Below are 17,808 nucleotides of genomic sequence, written 5' to 3'. Positions count from 1 at the left end.
AGGATGGTAAGAGTTTCTCATCCATTTCTTTTCCTTTACAGAAATCTGAAGCAAAGATGGAGGAGATCTTGAAAGAAATCAAATCCCTCAAGGACCTGATCAGCAGTCAGGAGAAGCGAATCATCAAACTTGAAGAGCAGATGTCCAAAGTTGCCATTTAAAGACCCTTTATTCCCCCCCCTATCCCACTACAATTCAGGACGTTCCTTTAACTGGGAGGCAGGGGTGAGAAAGTCCGCCTGTCTTTCTGACGGCGTCCGGTCTGAGTCCTGCCAACCAACGATCCCCAGCAACATTCCAGATGAACTTTTTCTTAGCAAGATCCCAACCCTCAATTTAACACAGGTGGAATAAGAAGGATTTGGTAAATTTAGCAGAAAGTAATTTTGCTTTTTTGTGACAAAGAACATTCCTTTTATTCTAAGTCAGTCTTTTATTTTACCTAGTTGTATTAAAAAGTCTTAATTCGTCTCATTTTAGACCGGCCAAAACGACAACAGTTCCACTTTTCTTTAGTATATCTGTACAATTTTAAGTAGGTGCCAGGGTTTCATGTTGCAGTGTCCCAAAACGAAAATGTTGCCAAATTTAAATTGTTTACACCTACTGAACAGTATTTTCTTTCTCTTTCTGTGAGGCCATTTTAAATACAAACAAGGAAGCTTGGTGAAGTAGACTGTTCATAAAAAGAGGAAAATGTAATCATTTTAATACTTTAAAAACGGGTGATGTAACTTTCATATGAACCATGTTGATATTTAAAACTTTAAAAAAATACATTCCAGTTTTCCAGTCAACACTATTCTCTTAGTTAAAACTGCACAAATGCATTCCTGCTTTCTGCATACCTTTACTCCCTGCTACATTTACATGCACTCTGAACTTAGAAAAGGACATTCCACTGATCTTATTGGCTGCTCCCGAAAGCACCAAGAACACTTCCAGCTTCCTCTCTCTGTAAACAGTCTGCTCTGATCTGGTGACGCTGGTCACTTGGTTTATGCTTTGTGTGCTGCACATGGAAAGAACAGCATTAACATTTTTAAATCATTGCCACAAAGAAAAAGTATTTGTTTTTGGAAGACGTGCAGCTTCCAATCTCAGTGTTTGTTTTAAATGGTCTCAGTAGTAGTCAGTTGTAGTTGGTTGTTTTTTTTGGGGGTTTTTTTATCCATCAACCCAAATCTGTGTTTTCTGTACAATTTAAAAAGAAATGACATCATTTGATTATTTCAGAGCCTCTTATGATAAAGCTGGATATTGTGGAAGAAGTTGTTCATGGTGAAAGGTAAAGACCTGAGAATTAGTGGGTGCCTCATGTTTTTGGGCCCTTATGTGTCCATCATTTTGGATGTTCCTGAAGGTCTGAGACCTGCCTAAAATTTGGGAAAACTGAACAGTTTAGATACCACTTCCATGTTTTTTTTTTTTTTATCCTGTTTCTTGTTCCAGCTGTGCTTTTATCCCTCTTAGCACTTCCACGTTTAGATCCTGTGAGTTAATTCTGTCCTGACGTCAGTGTAGTTGTTCTAAATACCAGAACCATTGGACTGTCCAACCGGAGTTGTTGTGGTCCAACAGAAGCTCTATTTTTCTGAGGTTTTAGATTTGTTTCCCAGTGGGACGCTGAGACGGGTTAATGGTTCAGTCTGTTGTTTGCCTTTAATTGTTAACACTGTACAGACCTGAAAGTGCCATAGAGGAAACCCTGGAAGTGAGTGTGGGAGGTTGAGTTGTGAATGGAGGGATTGAAAGGTGCCTGGATTTAAAACCACTTTGAGGTGCTATACTTCGTACTGACACACTGTTCCTCAAGTGCTGTTTGTCACCAAGCTGGATGACACCATGATGTCCTGCCAGTCATTCTGAACCTTACAGGCAGCATTAATGCTCTCAGTTTAATCTGAGCATTGAGCCACTGACATTCTGACGTTTCTCTTCTTGGTACGGGTATGAAAAAATCTTTTTTTTTTAAATTGATTTCAATCCAAGAAGTTGTCGGCTGTAGCAAAGCCTTGGAAGTCAGCGGCCATCAAGATGCACTATGAGCAGCGAGTTGTGCATTAATGGTAACAGGAAATCTAATGAGGCTGCCGCTCTGTAGATTTTATTAAATAGCGTTGGTTGGTGCAAGAACTTTAGTAACTAACAGCAATCCAAAGGGACAATGTAGGTGAAAGTGATGCTGAAAGGTAGGTGTATGTTTGTAATTAAGGTCTAGAAAAATGAGTGAAAGCTGTGTAAATATGATCAGGAATCATTTTGGTTTTTTTTTTGTGGTTGTGCTAAAGAGGGTATTTGTTTGGGTGGTGGGTTTTAAATGTCTCCCCCTCTCCCCTCCTGTTTGTGTTCCTCACACCTTGCCATACCACCATAAGAGATAAACAGATCCTCCGTCGCGTATGAAAATTGAGAAACTAGATCAGACAAAAGCCAACTGGGACGTAAGTCTCGGTGAGGTCTGCTCAGCTTCTTTTTGTTCATTATCCTTGCTTCAAATATCGGACATTGATTATAAGAAAATTAATAAAGAATTTTTAAAATGAGCTCATTGTTGATTTTGAATCATTTCAGTGGATTCTTGCTGGATATTTATTACAGACTATAACATGGGTTTAATCCACCAAGGGGACATTTCATCCACACTTTGACTGTAAAGTGTACAGTAAGGAAATGTGGTTATATGACTGCCACTTAATATCTACCAGCAGGTTCAGTTTTTTTTATATGAAATGTTGGAGCAACTTGACATAGAACCAAATGGGATGGGAATGACAATTATGATGTGCTGATGTATGTTTGAAACAACTGTGTGTGAAATCTTTTTATATCCATTAACTAACGTTAGTTGATAGTATAACAGATAGGAGAGATATGGCACACAACATATCACTGTTGTTCATTAAAAACCGCTAGCTTCCATTCCAGCACTGATGTTGCAATGGATATATAAACCCAACATGAGCTGAAGCACAATTTACATCCTCTAGGATTGGAAATATTTTGAATTAAAAGAGGATGTTAGTGCCTTGCAAAAGTATTTATTCTCCTTTTAAAGTGTTCACACCATGTGCTACTTTGTTCTGGTCTATCAGATAAAAGAAATTGAAGTTTGTGGCTGTAATGCGTAGTGGAAGAACCAAACAACACCAGACAGATCAGGGATAAAGTGTAAAGCAGGTGTTTGTAAAATGATGACCCTTTGGACATATTAAGCCATCATCGGAAACTGCAGAGTATGGCAACTGCAAACCTACCAGGACATGGCCGTTCACGTAAGCTGACAGGCTGGGCAATTAGAGTCCTAATCATAGAAGGAGCAAAGAGTGCCATGGTAACTGTAGGAGCTGTGGAGATCTGAATCTCAGGTGGAAGAATCTGTAAAAAGAACAACTTTGTTGTATACTCCACCAATATGGCTTTTTATGAAAGAGTAAGAAGAAAGCAATGACTATTTGCAGTTTGCCACAAGTCCTGTTTAGTGCACATTGTACTTGTGGAAGTAGGTACAATAGTCAGATTGGACCAAAATTAACCTTTTTGACAGATTTTTATGACTGTGGTGGAAAAATAGCATTACACAACTTCCCCATGGTGAAACATGGATGTGACAGCATCATGATGTGGAGATGCTTCTCTTTAGCAGGGACAAGGAAGTTGGATTGAGATAACTACAAAGCAAAAGACTTAAAACTGGCACTTCCAGTTTCACCTTCCAGCAGGACGAAGACCCCATACTTAAAGAAATGTTGAAATGTTCGAATGGCCCAAAGTCCAGACCTAAATCTAAGTGAGAACCTGTGGCAAGATTTAGAAACTGGTGTTCACAGTATCTGTTCATCCAGTCTGACTGAACTTGTGCTATTTTGAAAAGATAAACAGGTGAAAACTTCTAACTGTGCAAAACTGTTAGACATACCCCAAACATTGCAGCTGTAATTACCGCAAAAGATGATTTTCTACAGTGTACTGAATAAAAGCAGCTATTACAAATGCATGGCACGTTTTTCTAATTTGCATTGTTTTACATCATTAATAATTTGGTATATCAAATAAAATACCACTAAAATACATTTCAGTTCATGATTGAAATGTAATTAAAATATGAATGCAGTTTAAGTGGTAGTATTACTTATGCATTGTATCTGTTAGTCTGAGAAAGCGAAATGAATGATGGCCTTTTTATGTAGGCTGCACAGTTTGTTTTTATCCAAATGATTCTCTTCTATTTTTGCACATATTAACAGTAAGCTGTGATGGATTTCACATCATGAAATAATGCCTTCTTACATGTACACTACTGTTTCAAATATAACAAATGCTATATATAATACAATCATGATTATAACCTAATACCTGAAATCTTGTGAAAATATCTGAATGAATTAGGAGAAAAGGAAACATGGGTTAGGGTTAGAAAAAACCATGCCTACTTGGAGATAAGAGCACCAAAAACAGCCCTTACGTTTATTTGTTCACTCAGTTTTGTGTGATTTTGGGAGGAAACTGGTGCTTTTTTTCCCCCTCTGCTGCCTTCCAGAGTAAGGCTGTAATCAGCATGGTCTTAATTAGAAAGGACCTGGTGGGAGGCAAGGACTGTTTGGTCAGACTCGCCCCAACAAACCCAGAAATAACCATTTCTGTTAAAACATGAGACCTGTGCACCTTCTGCAAAATCACTGCAGCTGTTTGCATTAAAATCTTTGACAAACTTTGGGACAAATAAACTGGCGTAATGTGCTGAAATAAACTCAAATTAGGTGAAAAGATTTCAATTTAAGCTGGTTATTTTTCATGCTAAAATATAAAAATAAGCAGGTATATCAAAGATTAACTTCATTTAAAAAAAAAAAAAAGTTTGAGTTGGCTCCCGCATAAACTTGGATGGAGACTGAGGATGGAAAGCTGAGAACGAGGGAGGAGACTATGAGGATGGAGGGCTGGGCATCAATTTACTTTGAGGAGACATTTTAGAACTGAGCAAAAAAACCAAGTATAACTTAGCAGGGAGGGGTAAAATATTCTCACTCTCCCCTTCTTGTTGCTTTGTCTCTTCTTTTTTCCCTCAGTCTAAACCTTTCTGCTCTGCATCTGCTTGCCCGTCCGACAAATCAAGGAAAAGACCTTCGTTAAGTATGTATTTAACTTTTATTTGTGTTTAACTTACGAGCATGGATTATAGGAGCTTATTTTCAACAGATTTCTCCTTCTTTAGCTTAGTAAATGATTCATCAAATCACAAGAATTGCTTTCTTTACTAAAATCTTCACTAAATTCTATGTATTATTAGAGTAAATAGCTTGCCATCTATGTTGGGTTAAACCACTGCACAGACGCTAAAATTTGCTTTTTATTTAAAACAGACATCGAGATTCATTATTGTAAATATTACGCTATTACATATAACAAATTTCAGTTTACAAATCTTTTTTCTGCACATAGGTCATTCATCAACGTCTGTCTCTCCTGTCAGACACTCAGTTATTGCATTGATGACTTAAGTGTAGACTGTGTGTATTTTTAAAGAATCCTTTAGATAATTGCTTAGCGTTTTATTTCCTTTTAAGTTGGAAGATGAGCATTTTAGGTCCTCCTCCTTGTTTTCACACAAAGGATCGCCTCCTTCTTTCCTTTAATCATTTTAATCATAAAAACATCAAACATTGCAAAAAATAATAAGTAAGAATAAAAACTGTCCCATATGTTGCACAGTAGGGTCATCTAACCAGTTGTAATTTTTTTGTTTGTTTGTTTTGAATATTTAAGTCATATTTGTTTTTTGGAGCCACAGAATTTTGGATATGTTTTTACAATTAAAAAACATTACATGATCACAACTTCTAGGAAAAATAAAAAAAATAATGGAATTAAAACTCTTGGAGGAAATTCAATTGGTTGTTAAAAAAAAAACTGATGGATATTACACAACACTGCCTCAACTATACAGCTGCCTTTGTAAAATGTACCTCAGAAATAAAATGACATTGCACCTCTTTATATATTAAGTAGTGGAAAACAAAACGAAATAATCCTGCAGTTTGCATTTCTAAAACAGATTCCTGCATAAGTCTAATTCAAAAAATGTGTCTGTAGCCAAAATTGGATGTTTGCTGAACACGAAAGAACTGCTGCACTTTGTTGATTGACAGGGAATATGGTCGAAAACAGCTTTCAGTAGAAACAATTGGGAATAGTATAAAACTCCTTCAAGAAGGTAAATCAGCACATGTTAAATAAAAGGGTGGTTGTGTCCAAAATCTGTAATAAGAATAAACAATATAGGAAGATTGTTCCCAATGAAACATGTAAAGCAGACAGTCTGAAGGAAATCAAGCACATCTTCAATTATTATTGATATAATGTCAAGGTAAATGAAATAGACAGGTGGTCATTACCCTCACAGAAAACCACCTGGTGAACATAGACATTTTAGACACTTTCTTCTCATCAGTTGAAAGTACGTTTTGTAGTGATGAAATATTTTTAGGATGATAATAATCTTGCCATTTGGCAAAGAGCACTAAAACATATCTCCAGAAAAGGCAGATCTACTCAGTCACATGGCCTGCAAATAGTCTAAATCTGACATGAACATTGTTTTTCATTGGTGTAAAGAGTCAGAGGACGTACAACAAATGTTTATAAAGTTTTTCTCAATCTGATGTACAATTGCACTTTTTTTGTGAATCTGTTTGATTAATCTGTGGCTTTCCTCAAGAACCTGAGTGTGTGACACAGAAAACATTTTTGAAACTCAAATTGAATTATAGAACTGAAAGTGAAAGTAGTCAAACTGAATTTTAAGAGCAACAAAATACATTTTCAGAGCAAAGGAATTCGGTTTCAAACCATTAAATTCATTTTCAGTTTAGTGAAAATCATTTTTAAACCTATGCATTTAAATTCAAATTACATGAATACAGATTCATCCTGAGCAATTCAAATTCAGTTTCTGATGGCGCACGTTTCTTCCTGTAATAATCATCAAATAAACATCTGAAACCTATGGCATACACTTGTATTTGCTTTCTGAACCCATACTATAGAACCACTGTTCCCTACAATTACAAGTGAAAGTCTTTCGTGGTGCTTTGCTCATCATCTTTAACAAAAACAAATTCTAACAAATGAAGATCCTCCCCCACAGCATTACGCTGCCACCATGTTGACAGGGATGGTATCTAGGTGATTGATGCAGTATTAGTGTACTGCCCCAGTTTTGCATGTAGGCCAAACGTTTAAATACGGACCTAATTTTACCACAACGGCTTCTTTGCTGTGTTCCCGGCAGACTTGTGGCAAACTTGAGATGTGGCTTTTTCTAGTTTTCTTTGAGAAATAGCTCTTCTACCAACTCTTCCATAAAGGCCAGATTTGTAGATTTCACAAGTATCTGTCCTTCAGACAGATTCTCTCACCTGACCTGTAGCTGCAGCTCCTCCAGAGTTGCCATGGGCCTCTTGTCTACTTCTCTGATTAATGCTCTTCTTGCTAAGCCTGTCATCTTAGGTTGGCAGCAGTTCCTTGGCACATTTGTAGTCGTGCTATACTCTTTTCATACCGTTTCCAAACCTCAGAGGAATCCACAGAACAGTTGCATTTATACTGAGTTTAAATTACACACAGGTGGGTTCTATATACTAATTAGGTGATGTCTCAGGGGACTTGGTTGCACTGGATTGTATTTAGGGGCACTAGAGTAAAAGGGGTTGAATACAAATGCCTGCTGCAATTTTCAGATTTTTTCTGTAAAGATTTTGTTAAAACAATATATAATTTTTCTTCTTCTTCACAATCGTGCAACTTTGTGTCAGTCTGTACCATAAAATCCAAATTATATACACTGTAGTTGTAATGTAAAAAAAACTTTTGCAAACATCGATGGAGAAGTTATGTTGTGTGTGAGCAGACACCATGTCACCAGACATGTTACTCTTAAGTCTGAGTCACTACAGCGTGGAGACACCTTTTAACGTTTAAAATAACTGAGAAAATGGGGCATTTCCCTAAGGAGAACTAGTGCCACACCTGATCTCTGCATGTTCTACTTTAACATAGTGACTGAGTGGTAATCTTAGCCCTGTGGAGATATTTTAAAAATGTAATTTTAGCTGTAATTACTGGATTTGAGGAGCAGAGCGGTCCTCTATAGCTGTACAACCAAGGATGAATACCCAGCCCACCATGTGGTCCAGCAGAACATACAGTACACTGCATGTTTGACCACACAAGCAGTGGAGAGCTCACACTCTGCAGTACCTGTCAGCGCTCTAACAGCTTTACTATGGCATGATAACGATTAGAAGCTTGTCTTTACAGCTCTGCGCTTTACAATTATACACTGTATTAGGAGTACACCAGAGCTAATATAATAGCAGATTCACTAGCTGGAGCTTGTTGTGTTACGAAGAGACATTTCAGAGAAAAGTGAGAAGAAACATTTGGTTGGGAGGTTTATTTAGTCAGTCGTTCTGTTCACAACTGCAGGTTTTCCTGGAAGCAGAAATATCTCCCTAAGGTCTGAGCTACTGTGAGCGGGTGTACACCAGCTGGTGCCCAGTGTAAATATAGAGGCCACAGCCACAGGTCTCCCACGCCTCTGTGCTCCCACTGGAATATAGCTTCCTCCTGGCTTTGGTGTGGTGGATGGGTGGCCTCCCTCTACTTTACAAATTATAAGGTCAAACTTGCTGTCTCCACCCCAAATAAGTAATGGCTACACTGGAGTCTGCTGAAATAGATCTGGTGCAAAGCAGGGAGAGGCAAAAAACACAGACAAACCAGAGCTGAGATGGAGGGAGAGTTGTAACAACCGGTACTTCGGATGTTGACGAACACAAAGAAACATCTCATCAAAGCATTTAAAACAAGAGAGACCATGCACAGGGCTTTGATTATGAAACAACAATTGAAAGCTGTATATTCTAGGGAAATAAGCTTCTCTATTATACAATAGTGAGCAAAAGTCTTTGGTCATCTCTCCTTTCTTTATATTTTACTTCCAAAGATATGTGATGTTTTGTAATCTTTTAAAGATTCCACTTTATATTTCATTATTTTTTCTCTTGTTCTTTTTTTCTATAAAAAATCCAGTTGACTTCCATTAAGCACTTAAAATTGTCATGTCCTGGATATGACAAAACACAAGAGTTCAATTCAGTTTTATTTATATAGCACCAATTCACAACACGTCATCTCAAGGCACTTCACAACAGTCAGGTACATACATTCCAATTAATCCTAACAATTGAACAGTGCAGTCGGAGTTAGTTATTTATTCAAATTGGATAAAAAGTTTTTCTATCTAAGGAAACCCAGCAGATTGCATCCAGTCAGTGACTTGCAGCATTCACTCCTCCCAGATGAGCATGTAGAGACAGTGGACAGTCACTGGCGTTGACTTTGCAGCAATCGCTCATACTGAGCATGCATGTAGCGACAGTGGAGAGGAAAAACTCCCTTTTAACAGGAAGAAACCTCCAGCAGAACCAGGCTCAGTGTGAGCGGCCATCTGCCACGACCGACTGGAGGTTTGAAAGAACAGGGCAGAGACACAAAGAGAACAAAGAAGCACTGATCCAAGAGTCCTTTTTATGGGAAGGAAAAGTAAATGTTAATGGATGTAGCTCCTTTAGTCGTTTCACCTAGAAAGAAAGAACAGATAAACTCTGAGCCAGTTTTCAAGGTTAGAGTCTGAAAGAGAGCACATATAATTAGTCACAGTACAAGCTCAGTCAATTTCCATGTCTAGGAGAGAGAAAGGGTTAAACACTAAAAGACAGGGCTATGTGGATCATGTGTAGAAGGTGAGCATTAAGTTGTTGCCAGCAAGAGCTCGGACGATGCCCCTCTCCAGAAAGGTGTCACAGGTAGACACAGAGCCAGACCAGGTGTAGCTTCTAGGAAGAGAAAAGAGAGAACAAGGTTAAAAACTGAAAAACAGCAAATAATGCAAAATTGGAGAGTAGTGTGAGAATGTAGCGAAGAGGGTGAAAGTGGTCATTATGTCCTCCAGCAGCCTAAGCCTATAGCAGCATAACTACACAGATAGTTTCAGTTCAGGTTATTTAGTTAAACGGCGCTTATTTACAACAATGTCGTCTCAAGGCACCCCACAAAGAGTCCCACTGATGGTCATTGTTTTACTAAAAACCACAACGATTGGGATACCTCTCTCTGTCAGACTGATTATAACCATTGGAAAAGAGAGGGTGTCATACATGTAGCAGAAATGGAGGGTGTGTTTGCACCTCAGCCATAACTGAGCCGGTTTAGGCTAAACCTGACTCCCCCTTACTCCAACCAACAGGGAAGGAGGAAGGCTCCCTCCCTGATAACCTAAGCCACTCTAACTATAAGCTTTATCAAAAAGGAAAGTTTTAAGCCTAGCCTTAAAAGTAGACAGGGTGTCTGCCTCACGGACTAAAACTGGGAGCTGGTTCCACAGGAGAGGACTCTGATAACTACAGGATCTGCCTCCCATTCTACTTCTAGAGACTCTAGGAACCACCAGTAAACCTGCAGTCTGAGAACGAAGTGCTCTGTTAGGAACATATGGAACAATCAGATCTCTGATGTATGATGGAGCTAGATCATTAAGGGCTTTATATGTGAGGAGGAGAATTTTAAATTCTATTCTGGATTTAACAGGGAGCCAATGAAGGGAAGCTAAAATAGGAGAAATATGATCTCTCTTTTTAATTTTCATCAGAACTCTTGCTGCAGCATTTTAAATCAGCTGAAGGCTTTTAACTGCATTTTGTGGACATCCTGATAGCAAAGAATTACAATAGTCCAGCCTTGAAGTAACAAATGCATGGACTCGTTTTTCAGCGTCACTCCTGGATAGGATATTTCTAATTTTGGCAATGTTTCGGAGGTGAAAGAAGGAAATCCTAGAAACCTGTTTAATATGGGATTTAAATTATATGTCCTGGTCAAAAGTAACACCAAGGTTTTTTACTTTATTACCGGAGCTCAATTTAATGCCATCCAGGTTAAGTGATTTAGTAAGCAGTTTCTTTTTTAAAGACTCCGGTCCAAAGACGACAACTTCTGTCTTGTCTGAATTTAGAAGCAGAAAATTTAAAGTCATCCAAGTTTTTATATCTTCAAGACATGCTTGCAGTTTATCTAACTGGTTGGGCTCATCGGGATTCATGGATAAGTAAAGCTGAGTGTCATCAGCGTAACAGTGAAAATTTATTCTATGCTGCCTGATAATTTGACCTATTGGAAGCATATATATAGTAAAGAGAATTGGCCCAAGTACTGAACCCTGTGGTACTCCACAATTAACCCTGGAGTTTAAAGATGATTTATCATTTACATGAACAAACTGGAATCTGTCAGACAGATAAGATTTAAACCAGCCTAGCGCTGTTCCCCTGATCCCTACAGCATATTCCAGCCTTTTTAAGAGAATATTATGGTCGACTGTAACAAATGCAGCACTGAGATCTAACAGAACCAGAACAGACACAAGTCCATTATCTGAGGCCATAAGAATATCATTAGTGACTTTCAGCAGAGCTGTTTCAGTGCTATGATGAGCTCTGAAACTTGACTGAAACTCTTCAAACAGGTCATTGCTGTGTAAATGCTCACACATTTAATCAGCAACTATTTTCTCAAGAATTTTAGATAAGAATGGAAGATTGGATATAGGTCTGTAATTTATCATGTCATCTCGATCAAGCGAAGGTTTCTTAAGTAAAGGTTTAATTACAGCTAACTTAAAAGCCTGTGGTACATATCCATTTACTAAAGATACATTAATCATATCTAAAATGGGGCTGGTAATCAGAGGGAACACTTCCTTAAATAATTTGGTAGGGTTTGGGTCTGTCAACCAGAGGCCTTCGCGGCTGGATTACCAGTGAGAAATGATAGTGACGGCAGAGGACGGTGGAATTAGCAGTGGATTTATTCAGGCGCACACCAACAAGCCTAACAGCATCAAAAACCCCATAACAAGATACAATTGCAGCCTTAAATAGGCACAGCTGATAAAAGGATTAAACTATTCTCTACATGGAATTTAACATCTCACAACTTCCAACTCAAACATATATTTGATCAAATATATACATATTCCCCCTTAGTTTTTATAAATATATATATATTTTTTTTTTTAAACCTACACACCCAAACACCATAAAACCTCACAAATACTAAGTGCACAAATCCCCCACATTTTCCATGGTCTCTCCTGGAACCTATAAATGGTGTCTGGACCCCTGGGGAAGTATTTGTTCAAACACCCTGGAGAGGACACAGAAAAGACAGGTGAGTCACTTCCTTAGCACAACACTTCTCACTGACACTTTTAAACAGACTTTACACAGACATTTGCCCAAGTTTCACAACAGTAGACTTTATTTGCTCTGACTAACAATTCTCCTTTCACAGACACCCACGCCACTTCTTAATGAGGAGCAGCTGTGCAGAGCCTGGAACAAAAGGCTACATGCTCATCACTAAAATACTCAATAAATATTCAATAAAAAGTTAAACTTGTGTGCAAATGATTATGTGCAAATCCATGCCTAAAGTGCAGTGCTAAATAAAGTGTTAAAGTGCTAGATAAAGTGCTTTTAATAAAGTGCAAAGGTGCTCTTAAAGTGCTATGAATTACTTAAATAGGGATAGTCCACGTAATGAAGACCTCTTCATTACAGGGTCAAACATATAAGTTGAAGGTTTAGATGAAGCTAATATTTCTGATAACTCAGGAAGCTCCACAGGATCAAAACAGTCCAAACACAAATCAGGTTCTACAGTTATTTCCAATATTGTCTCACTTCAAATCAACCTACAACCTACTCAAAGTACAGCCCAATTCAATCCAAACTATAATACAACACAGTCAAATTCAGCTAATCATTTAATGCTACACATAGATGGTGTACACATACAGGATACGTTCAAATTAGGGAAGGATTTAATAAGAATTAGCATTTCTTTTCTTTTCTTTTCTTTTCACACAGTTAAATTGTATTTCTATTCTGCTTTTTACAAATTGTGTAATCTCCGTTATAAATTTTGACTGACTGGGTTCTTTGTCACATTAATGTAGAAGTTTTATTTGATGCTTGTTTTTTTCTTTTTATTTCACATTATTTGCTTATGTTTGAAATGAAAATTTTATTAATTTATTAATTTATTAATCTTAAACGTAGTGGTTTCTAATATTCCTTATAATTACAGAGAATCTTTTTGTCTAACAAGTTGCCCCATTTGATCCTCTGTACTTTTGTGTTTAAAAACCTGACTTTTCTGTTGTAGGACCCACAGTTAATAATGACGTCGCTCGTGGTTTTTCCGGTCTCCTGTGTGACTCTTCTCTGGCTGTGCTGCAGTCTGTGTCACTGCAGCCCTCTGTTCTACAACATATCTGTGGACGGCAGTGGCGACGAAGCCGAGCTGGAGCTCATTTTCCTCACCTCCTCCACACGGGCGCCTGTTCATGTCACTGCTGCCACTCCGCCTCCCAGCCTCACCAACACCATCACCACCACCATGACCCGCCTGAAAGACTTTGTCTTGACCCGAGTGGTGGACTTTCTGCAGGAGAACTTGCTCATCATCATTGTTGTTACCTCTCTTCTTATTGTTCTGGTCTTTATCATTTGTTGTGCGTTCGCCATGAGCCATAAGCGCAAGCTGGAGGCGTACAAGCCCCTTCCCAACCCACCCAAGAAGTATACTGCTGGTAAAACTGGAGCTCGCAAGAACTCGAGCGAGCCCCAGGAGAAACCGTATGTCGTGGACCACGTCAAGAGGGTTCATATTCAGGGTCCAGCTTCCCCCAAACACTTGCGCATGCCCTCCAAGGCTCTGGTGGGAGACAAGGGGAGGGAAGTCAGGTCGTCGCCTCAACAGGAGGTCAGAAAGATCAGAGACACAGAGGAAGTGGAAAAAAAAAGAGAGGAAGTGAAATTCAAAGAGCCAGTGAAGCCAAGGGTGGAGGTCCAGCAGAGCGTCAGTCCCAGCACCAGCTCCAGTCACCCGGTCTGCACCTGCCATCTGAAAAAAGCCAACAACTAACATGACTGAAGATACACACCGATACATGCAAAACAAGTCAAATTGTCACACAGAAGAAAAACATTCCTTCTATGAAAATCTTTAGGAGGATAAAATCTGAATAAATACAAACAAAACAAAGACACGAAAGAGCAGAACACAGAAAGCAGCACTTCAAGTGTCTTACTGAGCAAGTCTGTAATTTATCCATAGAACCTCAGAAGGCTTAATTATCAATATTAAAGAAAAAACATAACTTATGTAAACATTTATGTGAGGAAAAGGAAAAGCTGTGCATTTTGTTAACAAGTCAAATAGTGGGGTAATCCTAATGATAGTGAAGTGAATGGTTTTGTACATAATGTGCATACATGCATGCACACAGCACCCTGCACAGTTATTGGCACCCCTAGTTAAGATGTATAAAAATGACATAAAATATTGCCCTTGGTGATAAGATTGACTTGGGTCCTTGTCTAGCCTCATTTGTTGCTGTTCCAGGTGGACAAGTCTAGGACTGTAGGAATTTTCTTTTAAGCCATTTCCTGCTTTATGGAAGTCAACACATATCTGCCCTTACTTGAACGACATACTTTCCTGTCTTTTCAATTTTGAGAAATGGCAAAGAAAATGGTGCTATATTCAATGTGATATTTATACCTCAGATAAATGCTACAAATTACTCATTTAAGATTTATAAACACTCTGGTCCACTTAAAAAGTAAAGTGATAATAAAAAATGCTTAAATTTTTAGAGCTACAAATAACTCATTGGGAGACTAAATAACAGAAATATTAATTCATTCAAATAAAAGGTTTGATTTTTCTACATCTTTCATGTGAGATGATGCTATTGTAGCCTATTATGAGAGAGATTGCATTTGCATTTACAGTATGTAGAATATGCTGGGTTGATGCTTCCCACTACTTTGCTTTATGAAACCACGGTGCCGCTCATTACCTAACAGGTTATTTAGTGGACATGAGTAAAAATGGCTGGTAGCTGTATATTTAATTTGATGGGATTTGATTTTTAAAGGATCATTATAGCCAAGCAGAGGTTTATCACGTGGAGAACGTTTTCTCCACGTTCCCAACCAGAAGAATCTCCTCCTTGTGCTTTTTAAGAGCTTCAGAGCTAAATAAGCCATTTAGAGCAACCTCTTTGGAGCTGTAAATAAACACATAAATCCCAGGAAACCTGTCCTGATAATGAGTTTCGAGTGTTTTTTTTAATTAACTTTTACATTTACTTCGATTTTAGTGTTGTTATATGTTGTCTTGTATTTCATTTCAGAACCCAAGAAACAGAACAAGAAACAAAATGTAACAAGGAGAATTTTCATCAGTTTTATTTCAGAATATTTGAGATAAAGGCACAGATATTTTTATTTTATCCTGCATTTTAGCGTTTTTATAATCTACATTGAACTGGTAAATGTTTTAGCAGATAAATTAGTAAACAACAGTTTCAATTCAGTGTTTGTTATTTTATATTTATATACTAATTTCTGCTTTTCTGTCTCAATATAAAGATTTAAAAATAAGTGAGAAAGCTAAGTATGGGGATTTGATAACTTTGAATTACATATTGCAAGTCAGTGGGCATTTAAACTATAAGTTTGTATGTTTTCTAGGTCATTGTTTTGTCAGGTTAAAACAGGCTGTTTCATCTGAATCATAAACTGCTGTCCTCATATGTTGGTTTCTCTGTGACACTTGTACCTTTTACACAATGACAATTTTGTTTTGCTAATGTTTAATAAAACGGAAGACGCGGGAGTGTCTTTGTCATTCTTGAAAGTGCAGCTGTTAAACTAAAACAAACACAGCCCTGAAGAGACATTAGATTAGGAAAGACATCAAGTTTCCTAAAATAAATGACATCTTCTACCTGCATATTATCATCCATTGAAAATCTGTAATTTTGACCTCTATCCACTCAGGAATCACACCTGACTATGTTAAGGTAATTATCCAAATAAAAGATTTAAGATATCTGTGAAGATTGCTTTTAATTCAAGCCTCGCGAACACAGCAGTAAGCCTTAATGAGGCCACTGACACCACCCCCCTAAAAGCAGGACTGCTGGAAGAAAGGAGGTAGGTCTGAACCTGACAAGAGCCCCTTTGTTCTCACTGGCTACTATACAAGGTTCTTTAAATATTTCAGCAGATGTAATCCAGATACATACACGGCCCTTTGGTGCAGAACAAGAGCCTGCATATTGTATGCACAAATGCTGGGCACACTGATTTGTTCCAGTTTAGGGTTACAAATAAATAAAATGACTTCTAGGCAACATACAGCATCCTCTATGAATAGCATGGCTGATAAACGTGCAGGAAAAGATTTTTTTTTAAATCAGATTTTATTGCAATATTTTATGACATATTTTATTTTTAGGAAAGTCAAACCTTTAATTTGAGCATAGTTACTCTGAATGTGAGGTGGGGCACTAAGAATCTTCACAAATTCCTAGAAAATAAATTAAACTAAACCATTTTTTATGTTTTATTAGCTTTTGTTAGGTGTCTAGGAGCGGTCAGTAGGAATAGACAGTCCAGTCCATTTACCATTGAGTTTTATTTAGTAATCCATTATTTCCTGTTTCCCTATGGTTTAAATAGGACATGACACAGAGGCTCATACGTCTCCTCCACAAAGGGGAAAGACAAGAAACCATGTCATGTAAGCTAGGCAAATTACTGTTGATCTTCACAAGTCGGAAAGTAACCATAAGAAAATAGCCATTTACCTTAACTTGCCCATATTTACAGTCAGAGCAATAATTAAAAAAGTTAAAATAACTGGAACTTTGACAACCAACACTGAAACTGGACCCATAATTGTCCTGTCACTAAGCACGGTTAGGAGGACGGTAAATAAATACCTCTTCAAAGTTCAGCAAAATGTGGCATCTTGGGGTCCCAATGTCTCCATAACAATCACTAGATAATATATACATGCTAACTGATAATTTGGTAGAAACGCAAAGTAAAAAAAAAAAAACCCAACCTTCTCTGTGCAAAACTCTTCAGGTACTTTAACCAGGGCCACTTGTTTGGGTCACATGAAACTAGGATTAATCTTTTTTTTTTTACACCAAACTATCCAGCTGGATTTAAAGTGAAACAGGGTAACTGTTAGGTATAGTAGAGGACCTGTAATGCTGTGGGCCTTTTTCTCTTCCAAAGGCTCTTGGATCCTTAGTGTGTGGAATCATGAAATTTTCGAGTTGTGTTTTCCCCATTGAATAAATGTACTCAAATTAAATGGGTTTTTCTAAAACTCCTACTGTGAAAATATGTAATTTCATTAAAGTATTTATATTTATATTAAGGCTGTTTACACATTTTTATCAAGGTTCCAATCATTTTGAAGGGCAGTCTTTCGAACAACTACTAAAATACTGCCCCCATGTGACCAGTTCAAGCATTGACTTTTAATTTTCGTTTTTTTCATCCCATGTTTCACCAACTTTCTTTGTGACACCTTTGTGGCACACCTTGATTACATCTGAAATCTACCATTATATTATTTAAGAAAATTGTCTTTAAATAAGACTGAAAGTAAATCTGATTTATAAAAGGAGCAGGTTAAGATGTCAGAGATCAAAAATAAGATGACAACACACAATCAAACACAGCCAGGTTGGCAGGAAACGTGAGCCCTGATAGTACCTCACCCCCGGCTCAGATTCCCTGCCCTTTAGCCAGCAAAGCTCTAAATAATTTGAGAAAGTACTCCCCCTTCACTTTCACTCCTCCCATCAGGTAG

At 37.8% G+C, this 17,808-nt stretch overlaps 2 protein-coding genes across 4 annotated transcripts in view; both read left to right on the top strand.

The window, feature by feature from the left end:
- coro1ca (coronin, actin binding protein, 1Ca) overlaps window positions 1–2,546 on the top strand; it is a 38,097-nt gene extending 35,551 nt beyond the window's left edge. For both annotated transcript variants that reach the window (XM_047381079.1, XM_047381080.1), the window contains exon 11: window positions 42–2,546. In XM_047381079.1, coding sequence (XP_047237035.1) covers window positions 42–161 — 120 coding nt within the window. In that variant the 3' untranslated portion in view covers window positions 162–2,546. The remainder of the gene's footprint in view (window positions 1–41) is intronic.
- Window positions 2,547–4,578: 2,032 nt separating this feature from the next.
- On the top strand, window positions 4,579–16,034 carry tmem119a (transmembrane protein 119a). Of its 2 annotated transcripts, none has more exons than XM_047381082.1 (2): window positions 4,579–5,133; window positions 13,288–16,034. In XM_047381082.1, the coding sequence occupies exon 2, from the start codon at window positions 13,303–13,305 to the stop codon at window positions 14,047–14,049; it is 747 nt and encodes a 248-aa protein (XP_047237038.1). In that variant the 5' UTR covers window positions 4,579–5,133; window positions 13,288–13,302; the 3' UTR covers window positions 14,050–16,034. The 2 variants fall into 2 exon arrangements, with proteins under 2 accessions (XP_047237038.1, XP_047237037.1); XM_047381081.1 differs by lacking the exon at window positions 4,579–5,133 and adding an exon at window positions 11,892–12,288.
- Window positions 16,035–17,808: the final 1,774 nt, after the last annotated feature.

This window comes from Girardinichthys multiradiatus, chromosome 12 (genome assembly GCF_021462225.1).
Source record: "Girardinichthys multiradiatus isolate DD_20200921_A chromosome 12, DD_fGirMul_XY1, whole genome shotgun sequence".
NCBI classification, from domain to species: Eukaryota; Metazoa; Chordata; class Actinopteri; order Cyprinodontiformes; family Goodeidae; genus Girardinichthys; species Girardinichthys multiradiatus.
Note: the sequence above shows the minus strand (reverse complement) of the source record. Positions and strands in the feature narration are given on the sequence as shown.

Excerpts from the sequence above, each read along its gene's own strand:
- tmem119a (XM_047381081.1), top strand. The coding sequence starts at position 12,202 with ATGGTCTCTCCTGGAACCTATAAATGGTGTCTGGACCCCTGGGGAAGT. Across the intron at positions 12,289-13,287 it reads AGAGGACACAGAAAAGACAG|GACCCACAGTTAATAATGAC; the intron begins GTGAGTCACTTC and ends TTTCTGTTGTAG.